The 17,159-nt window shown below is 36.4% G+C and overlaps 1 protein-coding gene across 1 annotated transcript in view; it reads right to left on the bottom strand.

The window, feature by feature from the left end:
- LOC133178485 (uncharacterized) overlaps positions 1-17,159 on the bottom strand; it is a 61,727-nt gene that overhangs the window by 9,751 nt on the left and 34,817 nt on the right. Inside the window, exons 15-34 of the mRNA XM_061313179.1 lie at positions 16,357-16,522; positions 15,268-15,394; positions 15,095-15,175; positions 14,660-14,835; positions 12,949-13,115; positions 11,937-12,164; positions 8,623-8,873; positions 8,076-8,242; positions 7,449-7,627; positions 5,458-5,590; positions 5,017-5,117; positions 4,317-4,535; positions 3,630-3,759; positions 3,321-3,514; positions 3,078-3,208; positions 1,948-2,156; positions 1,468-1,697; positions 1,104-1,293; positions 541-690; positions 1-127 (exon numbers count right to left, since the gene is read on the bottom strand). Coding sequence (XP_061169163.1) covers positions 1-127; positions 541-690; positions 1,104-1,293; positions 1,468-1,697; positions 1,948-2,156; positions 3,078-3,208; positions 3,321-3,514; positions 3,630-3,759; positions 4,317-4,535; positions 5,017-5,117; positions 5,458-5,590; positions 7,449-7,627; positions 8,076-8,242; positions 8,623-8,873; positions 11,937-12,164; positions 12,949-13,115; positions 14,660-14,835; positions 15,095-15,175; positions 15,268-15,394; positions 16,357-16,522 — 3,356 coding nt within the window. The remainder of the gene's footprint in view (positions 128-540; positions 691-1,103; positions 1,294-1,467; positions 1,698-1,947; positions 2,157-3,077; positions 3,209-3,320; positions 3,515-3,629; positions 3,760-4,316; positions 4,536-5,016; positions 5,118-5,457; positions 5,591-7,448; positions 7,628-8,075; positions 8,243-8,622; positions 8,874-11,936; positions 12,165-12,948; positions 13,116-14,659; positions 14,836-15,094; positions 15,176-15,267; positions 15,395-16,356; positions 16,523-17,159) is intronic.

Raw genomic sequence — 17,159 nt, 5'->3', positions numbered from 1 at the left:
TCTGCAGAAGAGGAGGACAGGAGATTGTAGGCAACATCATTCATAACCCCACCCAGAGCCTGCGATTCATTCCTGTCTCCCATTAATGAGGTCAAGGACACAGCCATACCAACAGCTTTATCCATATCTACAATGTAAAAATAAGAAATATGCATGTAAAAATAAGAAATATGCTTTACTTTGCTTGTTTAAAAGTGTCTGCGTCCCCAGAACACAATAATTTTCTTTTACAGACAATACATTTGGTGGTGTTATTTGGTGTTACAAAACTGGAGAAAGTTTGACACATCAGTAAGGAAAGCTGGTTCACAAAAAATTGAATCTTTTCATATACATCACAACATACATGAATAATTTTCCAGTGTTAATAAATATACTTCTAGGTTTCAAAACTTTCAGGGAACAGTTATTTAAATTTTATTTACAATGTTTCTCTACCATAATCCTCGCTGATGATACCTGTCTTCAATACCTGGGTTCAATACCTGTCTCAACACCTTTCTGCAGTAGTTTGTGACAACACTGACAGTGTGATCATACCTGTCTTCAGTAGTTGTGCGACATCACCGACAGTTGTATTTAGCTCTGCCTCTGACATCTCTTTCTCACTGACATGAATGGTGCTAGCAACTGTGTGGATCACACAAGCCTGCTGTAGGTCACAGGTCTCAATGTGAACCATGAACTCTCCTGTTAATTAATCATTTAAAGCAAAGTGTCAAACATATACTGGGAATCATCCTTATTCATGGGAGGTAGATGTTCTTGGGTAACCAAAATTTTACTGGTTTGTGGGAATGTAATTTTGTGGGTAAATTGTATGTTTTATCAAGATAAAAAACTTTACTGTGCTCAATGTACATGTATGTGATTTTCAATGTTCATGGGGATGAAAATTCCTAGGCAAGGATTTCCCACGAATTCCACGAACAATGATTCCACAGTACATAAATTACTAAAAAGAATAAATTTTTTCCAAACTTGAATAAGTCATTTAATATCGAATAAATAAAATTTTTGAGTCATTTGCTATCTGACATACTGCTAGCGGTTTCTACACAATACTTTTGTTTCACCCAAATCAGTATATATAGCTACTTTACCTGTGCCCAGCATTAGAACATAGGAGACCACATCAGTCATGGATCGAGCATTCATTCTGCAAATTTTCTTCTCTCCAACCTTCTGTGTGTGTACATAAAAAATAACTTTGTCCCCTTCTGGGTCTATCCAACCCTCCCCAAACATCACCTCAAACTTGGTCGACAAAGCTGTGCCATTTAGTGGGGAAATCTGTAAATTTAATGAATTCTTTTTTTAAAAAAAAAACACTTTAGAAACTACTCTCCATCTTGAAATCATTACTGAATTTAAATATAAAAATTTTCAAAGTCAATTCCAAAATTTAAAAAAAAAAAAAACAAAATGAGAGGGAAAAAACTAAGAGTTCTCTGAGTATGACCTTACCTTGACCTCTCCTATCATTGGAGGTGAGTTAACAGTAACCTTGACCTGTTCTGTTCTACTGAGCATGCTCTCCCCAGCAACGGCCGTAATCTCTAGAGGAAACATTCCACCAGAGGGCAGGCCTTTATCCAAATAGAGTGAGAAAACATAATTTCTGAGGGGTTCATTGATTTCCTGCACTAGCCTGCTGGGGTGGGAGGTATAATTCTCCAGTAACACATAGTCATATCCTGTGAAAAAAAAGTCTGAACTAATCTTCTAAGCTTCCTTTTAGGTCTGTGGTCATTTCTTCTCATATGAAAGACTTGCTTGTGGTTACAAGAATGAATTTCATAAAAAATGGGCAGAATTTAACACAAAAACATAATTGTGCCTTTAGTGAAGGCACAATAAAAAAAAAATCTGTAAACAATCATTTAACTGACCCTCAGTAATTATCCCTACCCTAAACATTTTTTTAACCCATTCAAACGACATTACCCTCTACATGTCCACACTCCCAGAATATTTTGACAGGATTTTTGTTGTATGTAGAGATAACACTACTGAGTCTGATGGGTTCCCCTGAGTTAACAGTGAGATCTGTAGTGTCCATGATAATAAGAGGTGCACGGTTGTCAACTATCTCCACCACAATGGACTTAGAACTGGATCTCTTTCCTTTCATCATTGTTACATTCCAGATGTATCTGTAAAACGAAATTGTACTGGTCTTCAACATAAACAAGGAGCCATAATGATAATAAATCTTTCCTATGGGGGTATATTTTACCTGTGGATTTCACTTAAGAGCCCTCTATACACTGCACATGAAGGAAACTTTTGAAACTTTTTTTTTTTGAATTTTTTATTTTCACTAAAGCCCACACATGGGGTATGTTAGTACAATAAGAGTTTAACAATTGAACAAATCAACATGTGAACAGTTAACATAATGAACTACAAAAAGATCTTTGATATGGACAGTACTGACGGTTGTATAAAAAAAATCGTTTAATGAAGGAAATTCTGTGGTATTTTTATGCAGATAGAGTCATCTCCCCTTTGTTCAAGAATAAAAAAAAAATTAAATGTACAGTTTATTACTTAATTTATGATCATATCAAGCATTCATAACATTATAATAGGCCAAGATGAATATACTGAACACTTCATTAGTAGGTATTTTGCCCACTTAACTAAGCAATATTAATTTCTGTTCATCAGTACTTCATTGTCTTTGAACATTTTTCCTGGGGGGTAAAGACAAGGTACCCATGTTGAAAATGTGACAGATAAGCTCAACATTTACACCTTTAGACACTATAATTTTCTAAGTGTCCAAAAAATATTTTCCTCTAGTGTATAAAGGGTCCTTAATTAAGAATAGTTTTGGCTTGAACATAATGCATGAGGGTAGGGCAGGGGGTGAAAATACTGTTGAGGATGGGGCAGGGGGAGTCAGTTACCTTGAGGAAGGCAGGGATGTGTCAATACTGAAGGTGGGGTGAGGTGTCAGTATTGTTGGTTGTGGATTAGGGGATGTCAGTATTGTTGGGGGGGTGGGGGTGGCGCAAAGGGCATCAGTATTGTTGAGTGTGGGGCAGACAGTGCCATTACATTACATGTACCTGCCAGTGGACAGCATATTGGGAGGGATGGTCAGTGATGGGGTCTGTGGGGAGCTTGGTCTGACCATGGACTCTAACATCACCTCTGACTCGCCTCTCTTGATGTAATAAGGCACTCCTGGTATGGACTCCTGCAAGACATCCAAATTGTAAACAGATCAGAAAGTTTGCACAAGCTGCATTACAAAGTACATGATTTAAACGAAATGATTTAAGTTATAAAGATCAACTATGTAAACTGACTTTGGCACAGGCCCAGTAGAACCTGGGTTTGTCTGGTATGTTGTCTGGGTCTGAAGAACGGGAGGCATCCAGGGTGATTGCCACTGTAGGGAGGGACTGTATATATGGGGGGATCCTGACCTCTAGGGGTTGACTTAGGGTGCTGAAGGTCACAGAAGCCTCAGCTGACACAGACTCATCATTCTGTTTGAACACTGTATAAATACTTTATTTAATTAACAGTATTTTGCATAATTTCCCTTCCCCTTTTCAATAAGAAATAATTAACATGGATATGTACAATTATGTTCTATTTTCAATTCTCTTTACCTGTGACAGTGATAGTGTAGCTAGATCCTCCCCTGAGAGATCCCCTCCTGATGACAGCAAATGGTAGTTCCATCACTGATGCTATCACCACGTCTGCACTGCTGCTGGTCCACTTATACAGGAAGCTTGTCTATAAACAAAAACAAACAACAAGTACGAGTTTATTACACATCTTTTAAAAAATAAAATACACTTTAAATGTATCTTGGCATCGTATTCTTTTGATTTGATTTTTCTTCCTCAAAAGTAAGTCAGGAGTTTTTGTTTTAGATAAGGAATGAACAGATGATTTGCAGCATCAGTTTGACTTTTTAAGGATAAGATTTAAAAAAAAAAACTCTTGGTTACATTGTAAAATTACTTATTTTCACAGGGTCAAATTTTTCATGGTTTAAGGAAATATTGGTTCATGGGGATTTGATTTCATGGTTGAAAAAGTATTGCCTGATATGTATGAAATTTTACATTTTTGGAGGACATCTTCTTGGTTCTCTTCTTACCATGAAAACAACAAAAATTAAACCCCCATGAAAATTAGTGATATCACAGTACATTCATCATTAAAACTATGAACTATAACATGTTAATGAATTAATCAATTTTATTAATTAAATCTATAGCTAAATTGTATACTATAAATTCAGAATTCTATATAAAAAAAGCATCCTGATACATGTTCAAATGTACCTCCTCCATATTGATTCCACTACAAGCAGAGGGAGTGACCATGGCAGCCATTTTTAGAGGTTTCTCAGGATCAGGGTGTTTCCTTGACAACACCTGTAGCTGGACACTGATTGGTTTAACACCTTGTGACCTGGTCACATGGGAAGACACAGATGTGAAGGTTAGGTCTAACATGTTTGTGACTACAGCAGTGAAAACATAGGTGGATCCAGGCACAATCTGCAAAAATCATCCAAATGTTGAATTGAAAAATTACATATGGTATCAATTAATTTAGTGTCTTCAGGGGACCACCCTGTTAAGGCTCTTAACAGCCAGAAGTAACATCTTCCAAGAGAAATTAAGTTCTAAAATGAGTAAGGTTTCTACAGATGAATTTTTGCAAATTAATCTTTCAGATATCTCTTTCAGAATAAGTGTCTCAGCCTACATTAAGGTAGCAAGCATTTTGCAATATTGATTGACCAAAAAAAAAAAGAAAAGAAAATTTTTATCTCGTTATTACGACTTTTTAATTTTTTTTTTATTTTCTTATTTGACCCTTCTAGACTTTTGTAAAAAAGAAATAACAAACAAAAAGAAAAATTCTAACAATCAACCATATGTTTCCCCACCAAAGTAAATTCTAGTTACCCAGTACAGACTGAACCTACCACAATTAAATCTTTATAATAGAAAAGCTTTTCCTCTGCGTTATTACCTCAGATCCATGTCCAGTAAATCTCCATTGAGAGGCTGGCATATCATCCAGTCTTCTTTGTAGATCATTGACATCAGATAAAACCAATGCTGAAGGGTTGCCTTCAAAAACATAAGTTCACACACTGAATAAGCTTCAAAATACATTAAGCAATACATCATATACACCTTTTTAACATCTTTAAACTTTACACAACCTATATTCCAAACCTTCTTGTAAAGACTGAAAAAAATCAACGAGTATTTTCAAACACAAATGTGCCAGCCCTGTTTGTAATTGTAAAAGGTTCAAAACAATGGCAGAGAAGCTTAACTTACGCAAGGGAAATAAGAAAGCACTTCTTCATCATTCTAGTCTTCTTTGTTAATAACGGAAACCTTAAGTATGTTTACTCCTGTTAGTCTGCTGGTTATAGTATAATCATATGTTACAGTTCCTTACTGTCATTAGAGGTTACAGTCCAGTTGAAGACAAAGTCCACACAGCCTAAACTGCCTGACTTTCTAAGAAAGAGTTCAAAAGGGTCACAGCTGCCAATCACTCCTCCTCCAATAAGATCTGCACTGATCTGCATCTGCAAAGTGAAAGAAGAATGTGAAAATTATGCACTTTAGTTCAGAACCATAGCACACCAACCCCCTTTAGTAAATGCATATTAAGAATATCTGTATCTTGAAGATGACATTTTCATTAACAATAGAGCTATGATAAAATCCTAAATACTGGTTGTATGCTTTTAAAACAACAACTTATTATTCATATAATAAAAAAGCTACCACATTGCGATCTCCAGGGAGGACGGTCGTTAACACAAATTTTCTGTTTTTATGGTAGTGCCAGATCAAAACAAGATGTGTTTGTGAAATACTGATGCCCCCATATTGCAACTTATAGCAAAGGTTAAACTTTTTCAAATGCAAATCAAATATGTTGGTACCCAAAATAAGGTCTTGTCTCAAGGAATATATCTGTGAAATATGAAAGCCCTAGCAGCAACCATTGAATAGATATGAAAAAGGTTTTCAAAAGTAAGTCAAACATCAAGGTCAGGTCAAATGGTCAAAATTAATGGTGCCCAGGGAAAGACCTTCTCACAAGAAATACACATGTGAAATATGAAAGCCGTAGCACCAATCGTTCAAAAGTTATGGCCAAGGTTAAAATTTTTCAAAAGTAGGTCAAACTCCAAGGTCAAGGTCAATGGATTACAATTGTTGGTATCCAAAGGAAGGTCTTGCCACAAGGAATAGACATCTTAAATGTGAAAGCCCTAGCACTAACTATTCAAAAGTTTTGGCAAAGGTTTAAGTTTTCCAAAATTAGGTCAAACTCGAAGGTTAAGTTCAAAGGGTAAAAGTTGTTGATATTCAAAGGAAGGACTTGTCACACGGATAACATATGTGAAGTTTTAAAGCCCTAGCACCAACCTTTCAAAAGTTACGGCCAAGATTAAAGTTTTTCAGAGGTAGGTCAAACTCCTAGGTCAAGGTCAAAGGGTCAAAGTTGTTAGTATCCAAAGGAAGGTCTTGTCACAAGGATAACATATGTGAAATATGAAAGAATACATACTGTACATGTATGTGAAGTAAGAAAGCCCTGGCACGAACTGTTCAAAAGTTATTGCCAAGGTTTAAGTTTTTCAAAAGGTCAAACCCCTAGGTCAAAGTCAAAGGGTCAAAGTTGTTGGTATCAAAAGGAACGTCTTGTAACAAGGATTACACATGTGAAGTATGACAGCCATAGCACCAATTGTTCAAAAGTTATGGCCAAGGTTAAAGTTTTTCAAAAGTAGGTCAAACTCCTAGGTTAACGTTAAAGGTTCAAAGTTGTTGGTATCCAAAGGAATGTCTTGTCACAAGGATTACACATGTGAAGTATGAAAGCCCTAGTATCAATTGTTCAAAAGTTATGTCCAAGGTTAAAGTTTGGTAAAATTTTGCAAAACTGGGTCCAACTACAAGGGGAAGGTCAAAAGGTCAACTATGATGGTACCCAAAGAAAGGCCTTGTCACAAGGAATACACATGTGAAATATGAAAGCCATAGCTCCAACCAATCAAATATCACAGACAGGGTAAAAATTATTTACCCCCGAATCTTCGATACGGTGCATAAAAATTTTTAATTATCAACAAAATACAAATTTTACTAATAATAACAATAATAATAACAGAAAAAGAACAAGGTAGCTGACTCAAATGTACTTACAATGTATCGATAAATTTGTATTTTTGTTTTTTCAACAAAATCATGAAATTCTATCCCCTGACAATTAATGGAACTACCACATTTCTGCTGCCCATGGCTCTAAATTACCTACAGAAACACTTTTTCATGAAATACAAATGAATTTAAGTAGATTACCTGTTAGCTTGATAACTGAATTCAAGTAGATTACCTGTTCCTTTAGTTACCTGAATTTTAGTAGATTACCTGTTCTTTTGGTGCCTTCACCAGGATACTTCCTGATGCAAATGAGGGGAACTTCTCCTCTGAGAACATTTTAAGGATGGTTGAGTTGGATATCAGCAGGTGCTCTCCAGGCCTAAGAGAAAACTCCCCTCTTTTCAGTAGTACAATAAGTCTGTTACCCATAAAGTAACATTCAGCATCTGAAACAGTCAAGCTTCATATATTATATAAATATAAAAATTAATGAAATGAATTTTGAAATGAAAACTCACTTTGTCAAAGTTGACAATTCTACTTTTGAAACAGAAAAAAAAAATAATGAAACATCTGCAAGCAATTCTATAGAAATATGTGAAAGATGGATGTAAATGAACTGGTTCCAGGACCATAAAACTTTTTTCCCCATTTCTATTTCCCCACCATATTTAATATGTCTCAAGTTTGTGGGTTTGGGTTGGGAAGCCCTGGATTCCCCAAACTAATTTCACAAAATAGAGTCATAAAACTTGGATGAGTTCACTTTAACTCTAAGTCTCCCCATCCCTTATATCCTATTGTAGAAGTAAGAACTATGTCCTTTTTTTTGTCCTGGAGCCTGATATCATTCCTTCTTCTAAAACCCTATAGGTTCCCAATCTGATCACTCACTTTCTCCAAGCTTCTGAAAACTTGTTTCCTCAAATAAATCACTGCAGTTTTTAGGCCCCTCCACAGAAACATCAAACAAGACTGTCACTGAGCAGTACATCTTATCAAACCTCGCAGACACCAGCTTAGGGGCAGGAGCTCTCACAAAAAGCTTCACATATTTCAATCTTAAAAATATAAATTAATCTAAAATAAACTTGCAAGAATTTTTGTTTTTAATGATATAGTATAGTTATTCAAATTATCAGCCATACCAGAACAGGTTGATACAGAACTTTTAAGTTCTTCATTAGCTGCTTTTAAATATACATATTTCTGAACATCATATACATATAAAATAATAATAATAATAATAAAGAATTGAAATACAGTTGAAGTTTGTTATCTTGAAAAACATCTAAAATGCCATGAATATGTCAAATTGAGCTGGAGGTTCCAGCCACTTTTTCTTTAATGTATTTTAACTTCAGTATCTCAAATCCTGAGGAGGTTTGACTGTACCTTTAAACATTCATCTTGTTAGCTCTTAAAGACATGTTTTACTAACCCTGGAATTAAATATTTAGTAATTGGCTCCAATAGCACTGTTAGGTCATAGGGCATAGGTCTGGTGACCTTTGACATTTTCTTCAGGTCACACTCACAAGATGATTCATCTAAACGTTTGGCTGGAAAAATCATAAATCCAGATGGTTCAAGTTTTGTTGTGAAGCAGCCTATGCCCCTCTCCGTATAAGGACATTTGATAGCACATTTAATATAGCCAGACTTGTAGAAAGCAGTTCCCCTCACAGTTACCTACAGGACAAAGTTATTATCAGTTACACAGTTTATCTGATAGTTGTCCAAAAGTATATACAGTATTAGATGTAATTTTAAATTGTGGCATGCGCAGCTGAGAGTCCATTTGTTTCACAGCCCATCTAAATTATTTGATAAATAAAGGACTCTCCCCTGCAACTGTGCCCCTTTTAAAACTAACAAGTGTGATGATGCCCACAAGGTTCTGCAATTTAAAGGAAGAAGAAGATGAAGATATCCTAAAAACAGATGCATTTTTTCAACATTGGATTATTTTAGCCCCACCCTGGAGCCTAAACACAAAGTTCAGGGGCCATACACATCATAGTATTGGTAGAGGGTTTTGTGTTTATTATCATCATCTTGCATTTAGCTAGTCTTTTTGATAATCAGAAGTCTTGATCTGACAAGACTGTAGCTCTACTGGTTTGTACTTATAACAAGGGAAGAGAAAAGTAGCACTTGGATTTGAAGGTTTGCAACAGCAATAAACAGAACTAGATATCATTGAGATGGTGGCCATCTCAAAGGGCCCCGCTTTCAGCAACAAACATGAAAATGTAAGGTAGCTGAAAAGGGTTTATTTTGAAGAGGAACACTTGTGTACTATTAAGGGGTGTGTTGTTTGAGTATAAAGGGTTTCTATGTCATCCCTGTTATAATAAAAAATGGCACAAAAATCACGAGTGCTCCATACCCTCTATCAAAAAGTGGCACAAAAATCACGAATGTTGCATATCCTCTATGAAAACTGTTGCATATCCTCTATCAAAATATGGAAGGAAAATCACAAACGTTCTGTACCCTAAGTCAATTGGTAAAGTTTGAGGCTGACTGGACTTAAGAGAAAGAAACCATGCGCCGAACAAAGATTTTAAACAGAGAGGCTATTTTTGACCTTGACCCTTGATCTAGAAACTTCGTTCAGGGTCAGTGCACATCCATTGACCAGTCGCACTCTGAGAGTGAAGTATGAGTCACATTGAACCAAGAGAAGAGAAGATATGCTCCGGACAAGGATTTTTCATATAATTCTGCTATGACCTTGACCTTAGACCTAGAAACATGGTTCAAGGTCACTGCACACCCTTTACCCAAAGACACTCTGTGGGTGAAGTATGAGCCAGATTAGGCCAAGGAGAGAGAAGATATGCTCCGGACAAGAGATCTCGGACAGACAGACGGACGGACGGACAGACTGATCACTATAGGGCGCCTGCAGAGCTGGGCCCTAATAATGACCCTTGGTTTAGTTTCTTTTTGTGGCAAGATTTATTGCAATCAGACTAAAATTGTAGGAGAAAAAAACTTTTGAATGTTACAGAAATTTCTACTTTTAGTAACCATGGCAATATTCTTCATTGAAATCAAAAATTGATTCACAGAAATATGTATATTAGTGTAATCTACTTCTGTGCCAAGTTAAATATTAAAATCACACCAAAACTGTAGGAGTAGTGTTTTGAAAGTATTTCACAAAAAATTCTATTTTTAGTAACCATGGCAACATCATTCATCAAAATCAAACATAGGTAATCAAAGATTACGAAGCTCACCTCGACGAGGGTTATCTATAAGTATGGCAAATCTCACATCATATTTTATTTCTAGTTAGTGTTCATCCCAAGATCAATATCCATACAAGTTTGCTTTAAGTACAACTTATAGTTACTTGGAAATAGACCTGTTAAAAAAACTTTTAACCTGTTGACTAATCAAGAAAATTTTGAACATCCAAAACAAGTCTGGAAGTTTTCATCCTTAGATGCACCATCCATGCAAGTTTAATCATAAAATGCCATAATAATATATAGCTACTCCTAAACATTACCCAGGTCACTCATCTGGAAAATATAGGTCAGATTCAGAATCCAAAACAAGTCTGAAAGTGTCCATGCTAAGATACATCAACCATGCCAATTTGATTAAAATATGGCTAAAATTCACTCATCTGGAAAATCTAGGTCAGATTCAGCATCCGAAGCAAGTGTGGTAGTGTCCATTCCTAGATGCACCATCCATGCAAGTTTGGTCCAGGTAGGGCTTATAGTAACTTGGGAATAGACCTGCTCCAAAAACTTTAACCTAGTCACTCATCTGGAAAATCTAGGTCAGGTCCAGCATCCGAGGCAAGTGTGGTAGTGTCCATCCCTAGATGCATCATCCATGCAAGTTTGGTCCAGGTAGGGCTTATAGTAACTTGGGAATAGACCTGCTCCAAAAACTTTAACCTAGTCACTCATCTGGAAAATCTAGGTCAGATACAGCATCCGAGGCAAGTGAGGTAGTGTCCATCCCTAGATGCATCATCCATGCAAGTTTGGTCCAGGTAGGGCTTACAGTAACTTGGGAATAGACCTGCTCCAAAAACTTAAACCTGGTTACCCATCTGGAAAATCTAGGTCAGATCCAGCATCCGAAGCAAGTGAGGTAGTGTCCATCCCTAGATGCATCATCCATGCAAGTTTGGTCCAGGTAGGGCTTATAGTTACTTGGGAATGGGACTTGCTCCTAAAACTTTAACCGGGACGCCGACGCTAATGCCGACGCCAACGCTGGGGGTATAACATAAGCTCATCTCGACTTCGTCGAGGTGAGCTAAAAACTGATATAATAGGGTTATTGAACTTATGTTGATGAATATTGGCATGAGTTGGCTGTTCAAATGCATGAGCTTGCGAATGCATTTGTACAGCCAATGAGTGCCAATATTCACCAACTAAAGTTCAATAACTCCTTTATTATATAGATAAACATTTCCCATTGATTAATATTAATAATAATGATTAAATAACTCAAAATGAATGAGAATTTTTCAGTATTGTTATTCAAATTAAAACTGTCCAATATCAGCATCTTACCGTAAGTGTTCATATCACATCATTAGAATGACCCTACTAAGCACTATGATTTACTTATTGAGGGCAAAAAACAATTGCAATAGGTCATCCATATGACTAAGTTAAACATCTTAAACATCTATTTATTTGAACTGCTTTCCTTCATCTACATATAACTGTATTTTGACCTTTTAACCTGTCTCCTTTGACCTGACCTTACCTTGGTACCCTGTTGCACTTTGATTTGTTGAGGGAAAACCATTCTGACATTGGCAGGGCCAAACACAACTATCTTAGTAGTCTGTGGCACTTTTATGGTGTGTATGCCTTCATCATACGTAAGACATCCTATCATGTAAACACCACTGTCGTAGACTGTCAGCTGACGAGTCAGAGCCACTATTACTCCTGTATTGTTGTCATAAGATAATACCGACATTGGTATATCCTGAAAAGCAAAGCTGAACATGAAGTAACTACCATTCAATTGTGGTAGATGGTATTAATCTTAAAAAGTGTACATTGGTGGGCGTGGTATGTTACATATCTTATGTAGAGTACATTTTGTGAGAGTGGTATTGTACTGGTAATGTATTGATTTTCTGTGGTGAAAAGATTAGTACATTTTCTGGGAGTGGTATATTTATAGATCTTATGTAGTATATATTTTGTGGGAGTGGTTTATGGTATAGATCTTATGTAGTGCACATTTTGTACGGGTGGTGTTTGGTATAGATCTTATGTAGTGTACATTTTGTGGGAGTGGTGTATGGTATAGGTTTTATGTACTGCACATTTTGTGGGAGTGGTATAAGGTGTAGTCCTTAGTTATGTATACATTTTGAGGGAGTGGTGTATGGTAATGTAGAGTACATTTTGAGGGAGTGGTATATGGAATTGGTTTTCTGTAGGGTGTATTATGAGATAGTTCACATTAAATTGTTTTTGATCCAATGTTTATGGTGGTAGTTGTACCAAAGAAATTCAAAAACAAGCAAAGAGATACATGTATATAACTTATTGGCTAGAGCTTTCAGAAATTGTTATTTTCACTCAATGTTAGGCATACTTATATTTTTTTGCAGACTGTTCCTGCTTAAATTATTACACTTTCAATGGTAATAACACCACTTTTCTAACTACAAGTTCAATAAAACATCTTTGTTTTACAATCCTACAATTCACAAAGCATTTTTTCCACTAATCATCTTGTTTACTCTCTTTTAACCAACCAAATTCCAGAATGATCTCTTAAACAAGCCACACTCCTGTACGGTCAATGCTGATGGCCGATTCTCCTTTTCCTCCTGGGCCATGGTGTAGGCGGTCATCTCCAGGGCCTTCTGTCCACTGGCTCCCAGACTTGTCTGATTGATATGGCCCAATCCCACATAACACTCTACAAACACAACAGACAATGCACTCAGTAAAAACTAACAGACATTAATTTCTACTTAATTTTAGAATTGATTAGATCATTCAGTCTCTAAGGTCAAGCAAGCACATATTTTTCGATATTTTTTGGTGTTTAGTCATTAATAGTTTTCCTTCAAATATATATATCTTTAAAACTTTTAAATACAGTGTCAGAACAGTAAGTCCCCTACCTGTCACATACATATAGTGTCAGAACAATAAGTCCCTACCTGTCACATACATATAGTGTCAGAACAATACGTCACCTACCTGTCACATACATATAGTGTCAGAACAACAAGTTCCTATCTGTCACATACATATAGTGTCAGAACAGTAAGTCCCCTACCTGTCACATACATAAAGTGTCAGAACAATAAGTCCCTACCTGTCACATACATATAGTGTCAGAACAATACGTCACCTACCTGTCACATACATATAGTGTCAGAACAACAAGTTCCTATCTGTCACATACATATAGTGTCAGAACAGTAAGTCCCCTACCTGTCACATACATATTGTGTCAGAACAATAAGTCCCCTACCTGTCACATACATATAGTGTCAGAACAATAAGTTCCTACCTGTCACATACATATAGTGTCAGAACAGTAAGTCCCCTACCTGTTACATACATATAGTGTCAGAACAATAAGTTCCTACCTGTCACATACATATAGTGTCAGAACAATACGTCACCTACCTGTCACATACATATTGTGTCAGAACAATAAGTCCCCTACCTGTCACATACATATAGTGTCAGAACAATAAGTTCCTACCTGTCACATACATATAGTGTCAGAACAGTAAGTCCCCTACCTGTTACATACATATAGTGTCAGAACAATAAGTTCCTACCTGTCACATACATATAGTGTCAGAACAATACGTCACCTACCTGTCACATACATATAGTGTCAGAACAACAAGTTCCTACCTGTCACATACATATGGTGTCAGAACAATAAGTCCCCTACCTGTCACATACATATAGTGTCAGAACAATAAGTCCCCTACCCGTTACATACATATAGTGTCAGAACAATAAGTCCTCTACCTGTCACATACATATAGTGTCAGAACAGTAAGTCCCCTACCTGTCACATACATATAGTGTCAGAACAATAAGCCCCCTACCTGTCACATACATAAAGTGTCAGATCAATAAGTCCCCTACCTGTTACATACATATAGTGTCGGAACAACAAGTTCCTACCTGTCACATACACATATAGTGTCAGAACAATCAGCCCCCGACCTGTCACATTTAAAGATCTAGAGAAGCTTCAGACCTTATGAGAAGAGAGGAGCTATATTTTAAATGTTCTTATTAATTTCTTTTAGATGCATTCATCTCTATAGTCTTCAATACCTATTTTCTTACAAAAATGTGTAAAATTGCTCCAAGATATAGAGATGTATATTGCTTTTAAATTACATCTCTGCCTCTTAAGTATCATAGTAAGTACATTGAGAGCTACGTTACCTTCAGATTGCCTTATTTCACCACCATTATGCTCACCTTTGTTATAGTCAGAGCTGTTCCTCAACAGACAGACATCACAGAAATCCATCACTGACTCCCCATAGGGAACCCCAGCACAGTCCACACACTCATCCTCTCCATCACACACCCCACATTGATCCTCCCCATGGTTTTCTGCCAGTGTTGTATTGCCTAGAACACAATGACCACACCTGAAAACAACACGTCAAATAGATTATTGATCTCTCTACCATGAACTTAATTATTAGCATTCTCAAAGGTGTCAAGTGAGTCTTACATGTACATATTTAAGCAATATGCAGATCAAGAAGGGGGTTGGATTACTGATCAGAACCTCCTACTCTTCATTTTGTAGGCTTTATTCTGTCTTTAGTTCCATAATGGATAATCAGAAACCCAAATCTTTGATCTTCCTACCCTAAATGTGTACATAGAATGTTGACAACTAACTTGTTAATGTAGGCGTCACTGTTTATCCTTCCATCACATTCCTGAAACAATGTCATCAGTTTCTGAACATCCACATTATTCCTAGAAAACAAGCATTGGACTCACAATTAAGGGACTGATAAAATAAACAAAAATCTATTGTAAATAATAGAAATTTTGACTCGATGTCTTACGGTAGACACATGCTGAGGGTACTGTCGTAGTAGTGAAGACCACATTGTCCCCTACAGTCCAGTCTGTGGTCCCTGGTCAGTCCCGTGTCCCCCTCTGTACAGTCCCCACAGGCATCAATCACAGCACCTGTCAATAAAATAACCATTACATATGTACAAATTCTTTGTCTTATCATAGGAAGCCACAGTCTTTGTTCTCAGAATAACTACTGGGTAAGCATAAAATACTCCCCCATGACAGCATGGTCAGTACCTCTTAGATATGAAAATACAAATCTACTGTAAAAATAACTATATAAATTAAGATCTAGGTTTACTTTAAGCATAAAATTATGTCCTAAGTTTATAGCTCATGTCCAATAACAAAAATTATTCTGAAGTAGAGACTTCATTCCTTCATTACCAATAATCAAATTTTTTTTTCAAAGGGACCTAATATTGGATAATCGGCTTTGTGATGCAATATTCTTGAATTTTACAAATCTTCTATATAAATATGACTGATTTGCTGTTCTTGAGAAGATTTTTCTTATGTATTCCTATGTAAAACTTTGTTTACTCATAGTGGCCCCACCCTACCCCCGGGGGTCATGATCTGAAGAGACTTGAATTTACACTATGTCACTGGAGGCTTTCATATAAGTTTCATCTTTTCTGGCCCAGTGGTTCTTGAGAAGATTTTTAAATGACCCCACCGATTTTTAATATTTCTCAATGATCTCCCCTTGGAAGAGTTTGAGGCCCTTCATTTGAACAAAGTTGAATCCCTACCCAAGGATACTCTGTGCCAAATTTGGTTGAAATTGGCCTAGTGATTCTGGAGAAGATGATTGTAAAAAGTTTACGATGAAGACAACGATGAAAACAGACAAAGGACAAATTTTGATCAGAAAAGCTCACTTGAGCCTTCAGCTTAGGTGAGCTAAAAACTGAGTAGATTTAATGTTTCAAGTTTACAGAGCCAAATAAGGCAGCCCTTGGGTACCTATCTCGTAACTTGACAATGACTAATTTCTGTACTCGGGATAAGTTGAACTTAAAGACTTAAATTTTCACCTGTTATAAATTTGATAATACATGTAAGTATACCTCCATTGAGATTTCCATTACAGTCCACACAATCATCGTATCCTCCACACACCCCACATAGATCCTCCCCTAACTGTGACCCTGGCTGTCCATCACAGCCTGCCTTGTTGATAAAGAGAGGGATGATCTCCAATGAGTAGGCACTGTGACCCCCTTCTCCACACATCTAAGAGTATATCATAAGTCATATACCAGTACATATATCACACAAAGTACTGTGACAATATATAAAGTTAAAAATCACATATCTACCAGTACATAAGTTACCTATCTCACATCCACCAGTACATAATATTATAAGTCACATATCACATACCTACTGGTACATAACAAGTCATACATCAAACATCTACCAGTATATATGTTTTATATCACACATCTACCAGTAAATAATTATCAAAGTAATACAGAAACTGAATATTCTAAAACTTTTTTTGAAATCATTTGCAAATATGTACATTTATGCTTGATACAATGTATTTTTATATTATATAACATACATTTTACCAGTTAATTAATACTGTATCTCTTTGATGACACACAGAACATTAATAAACATAGGTAATCAGAGATTACAGAGCTCACCTCTACAATTATGTTGTCTTTAAGTATAAAGGCAAGGTCCCAAACTAATAATATAGTAGTGTGCATCCCTGGATGTTACACTTAATATGCAATATTGGTCTGATAGGGCTTGCAATTACTTGGGAATGAATTTACCTAAAAACTTTAAACTAGTCACTTATCCAGAAAATGTAAGCCATATCCAGCATCTGAAGCCAGTTTGAGAGTGTTCATCCCAC

This window comes from Saccostrea echinata, unplaced genomic scaffold (assembly GCF_033153115.1).
Source record: "Saccostrea echinata isolate AGI-Se365-2 ecotype Australia unplaced genomic scaffold, CSIRO_AGI_Sech_v1 ptg000003l, whole genome shotgun sequence".
NCBI lineage: Eukaryota > Metazoa > Mollusca > Bivalvia > Ostreida > Ostreidae > Saccostrea > Saccostrea echinata.
The sequence above is the reverse complement of the archived record's forward strand: the minus strand, read 5'-3'. Positions and strand labels throughout refer to the sequence as shown.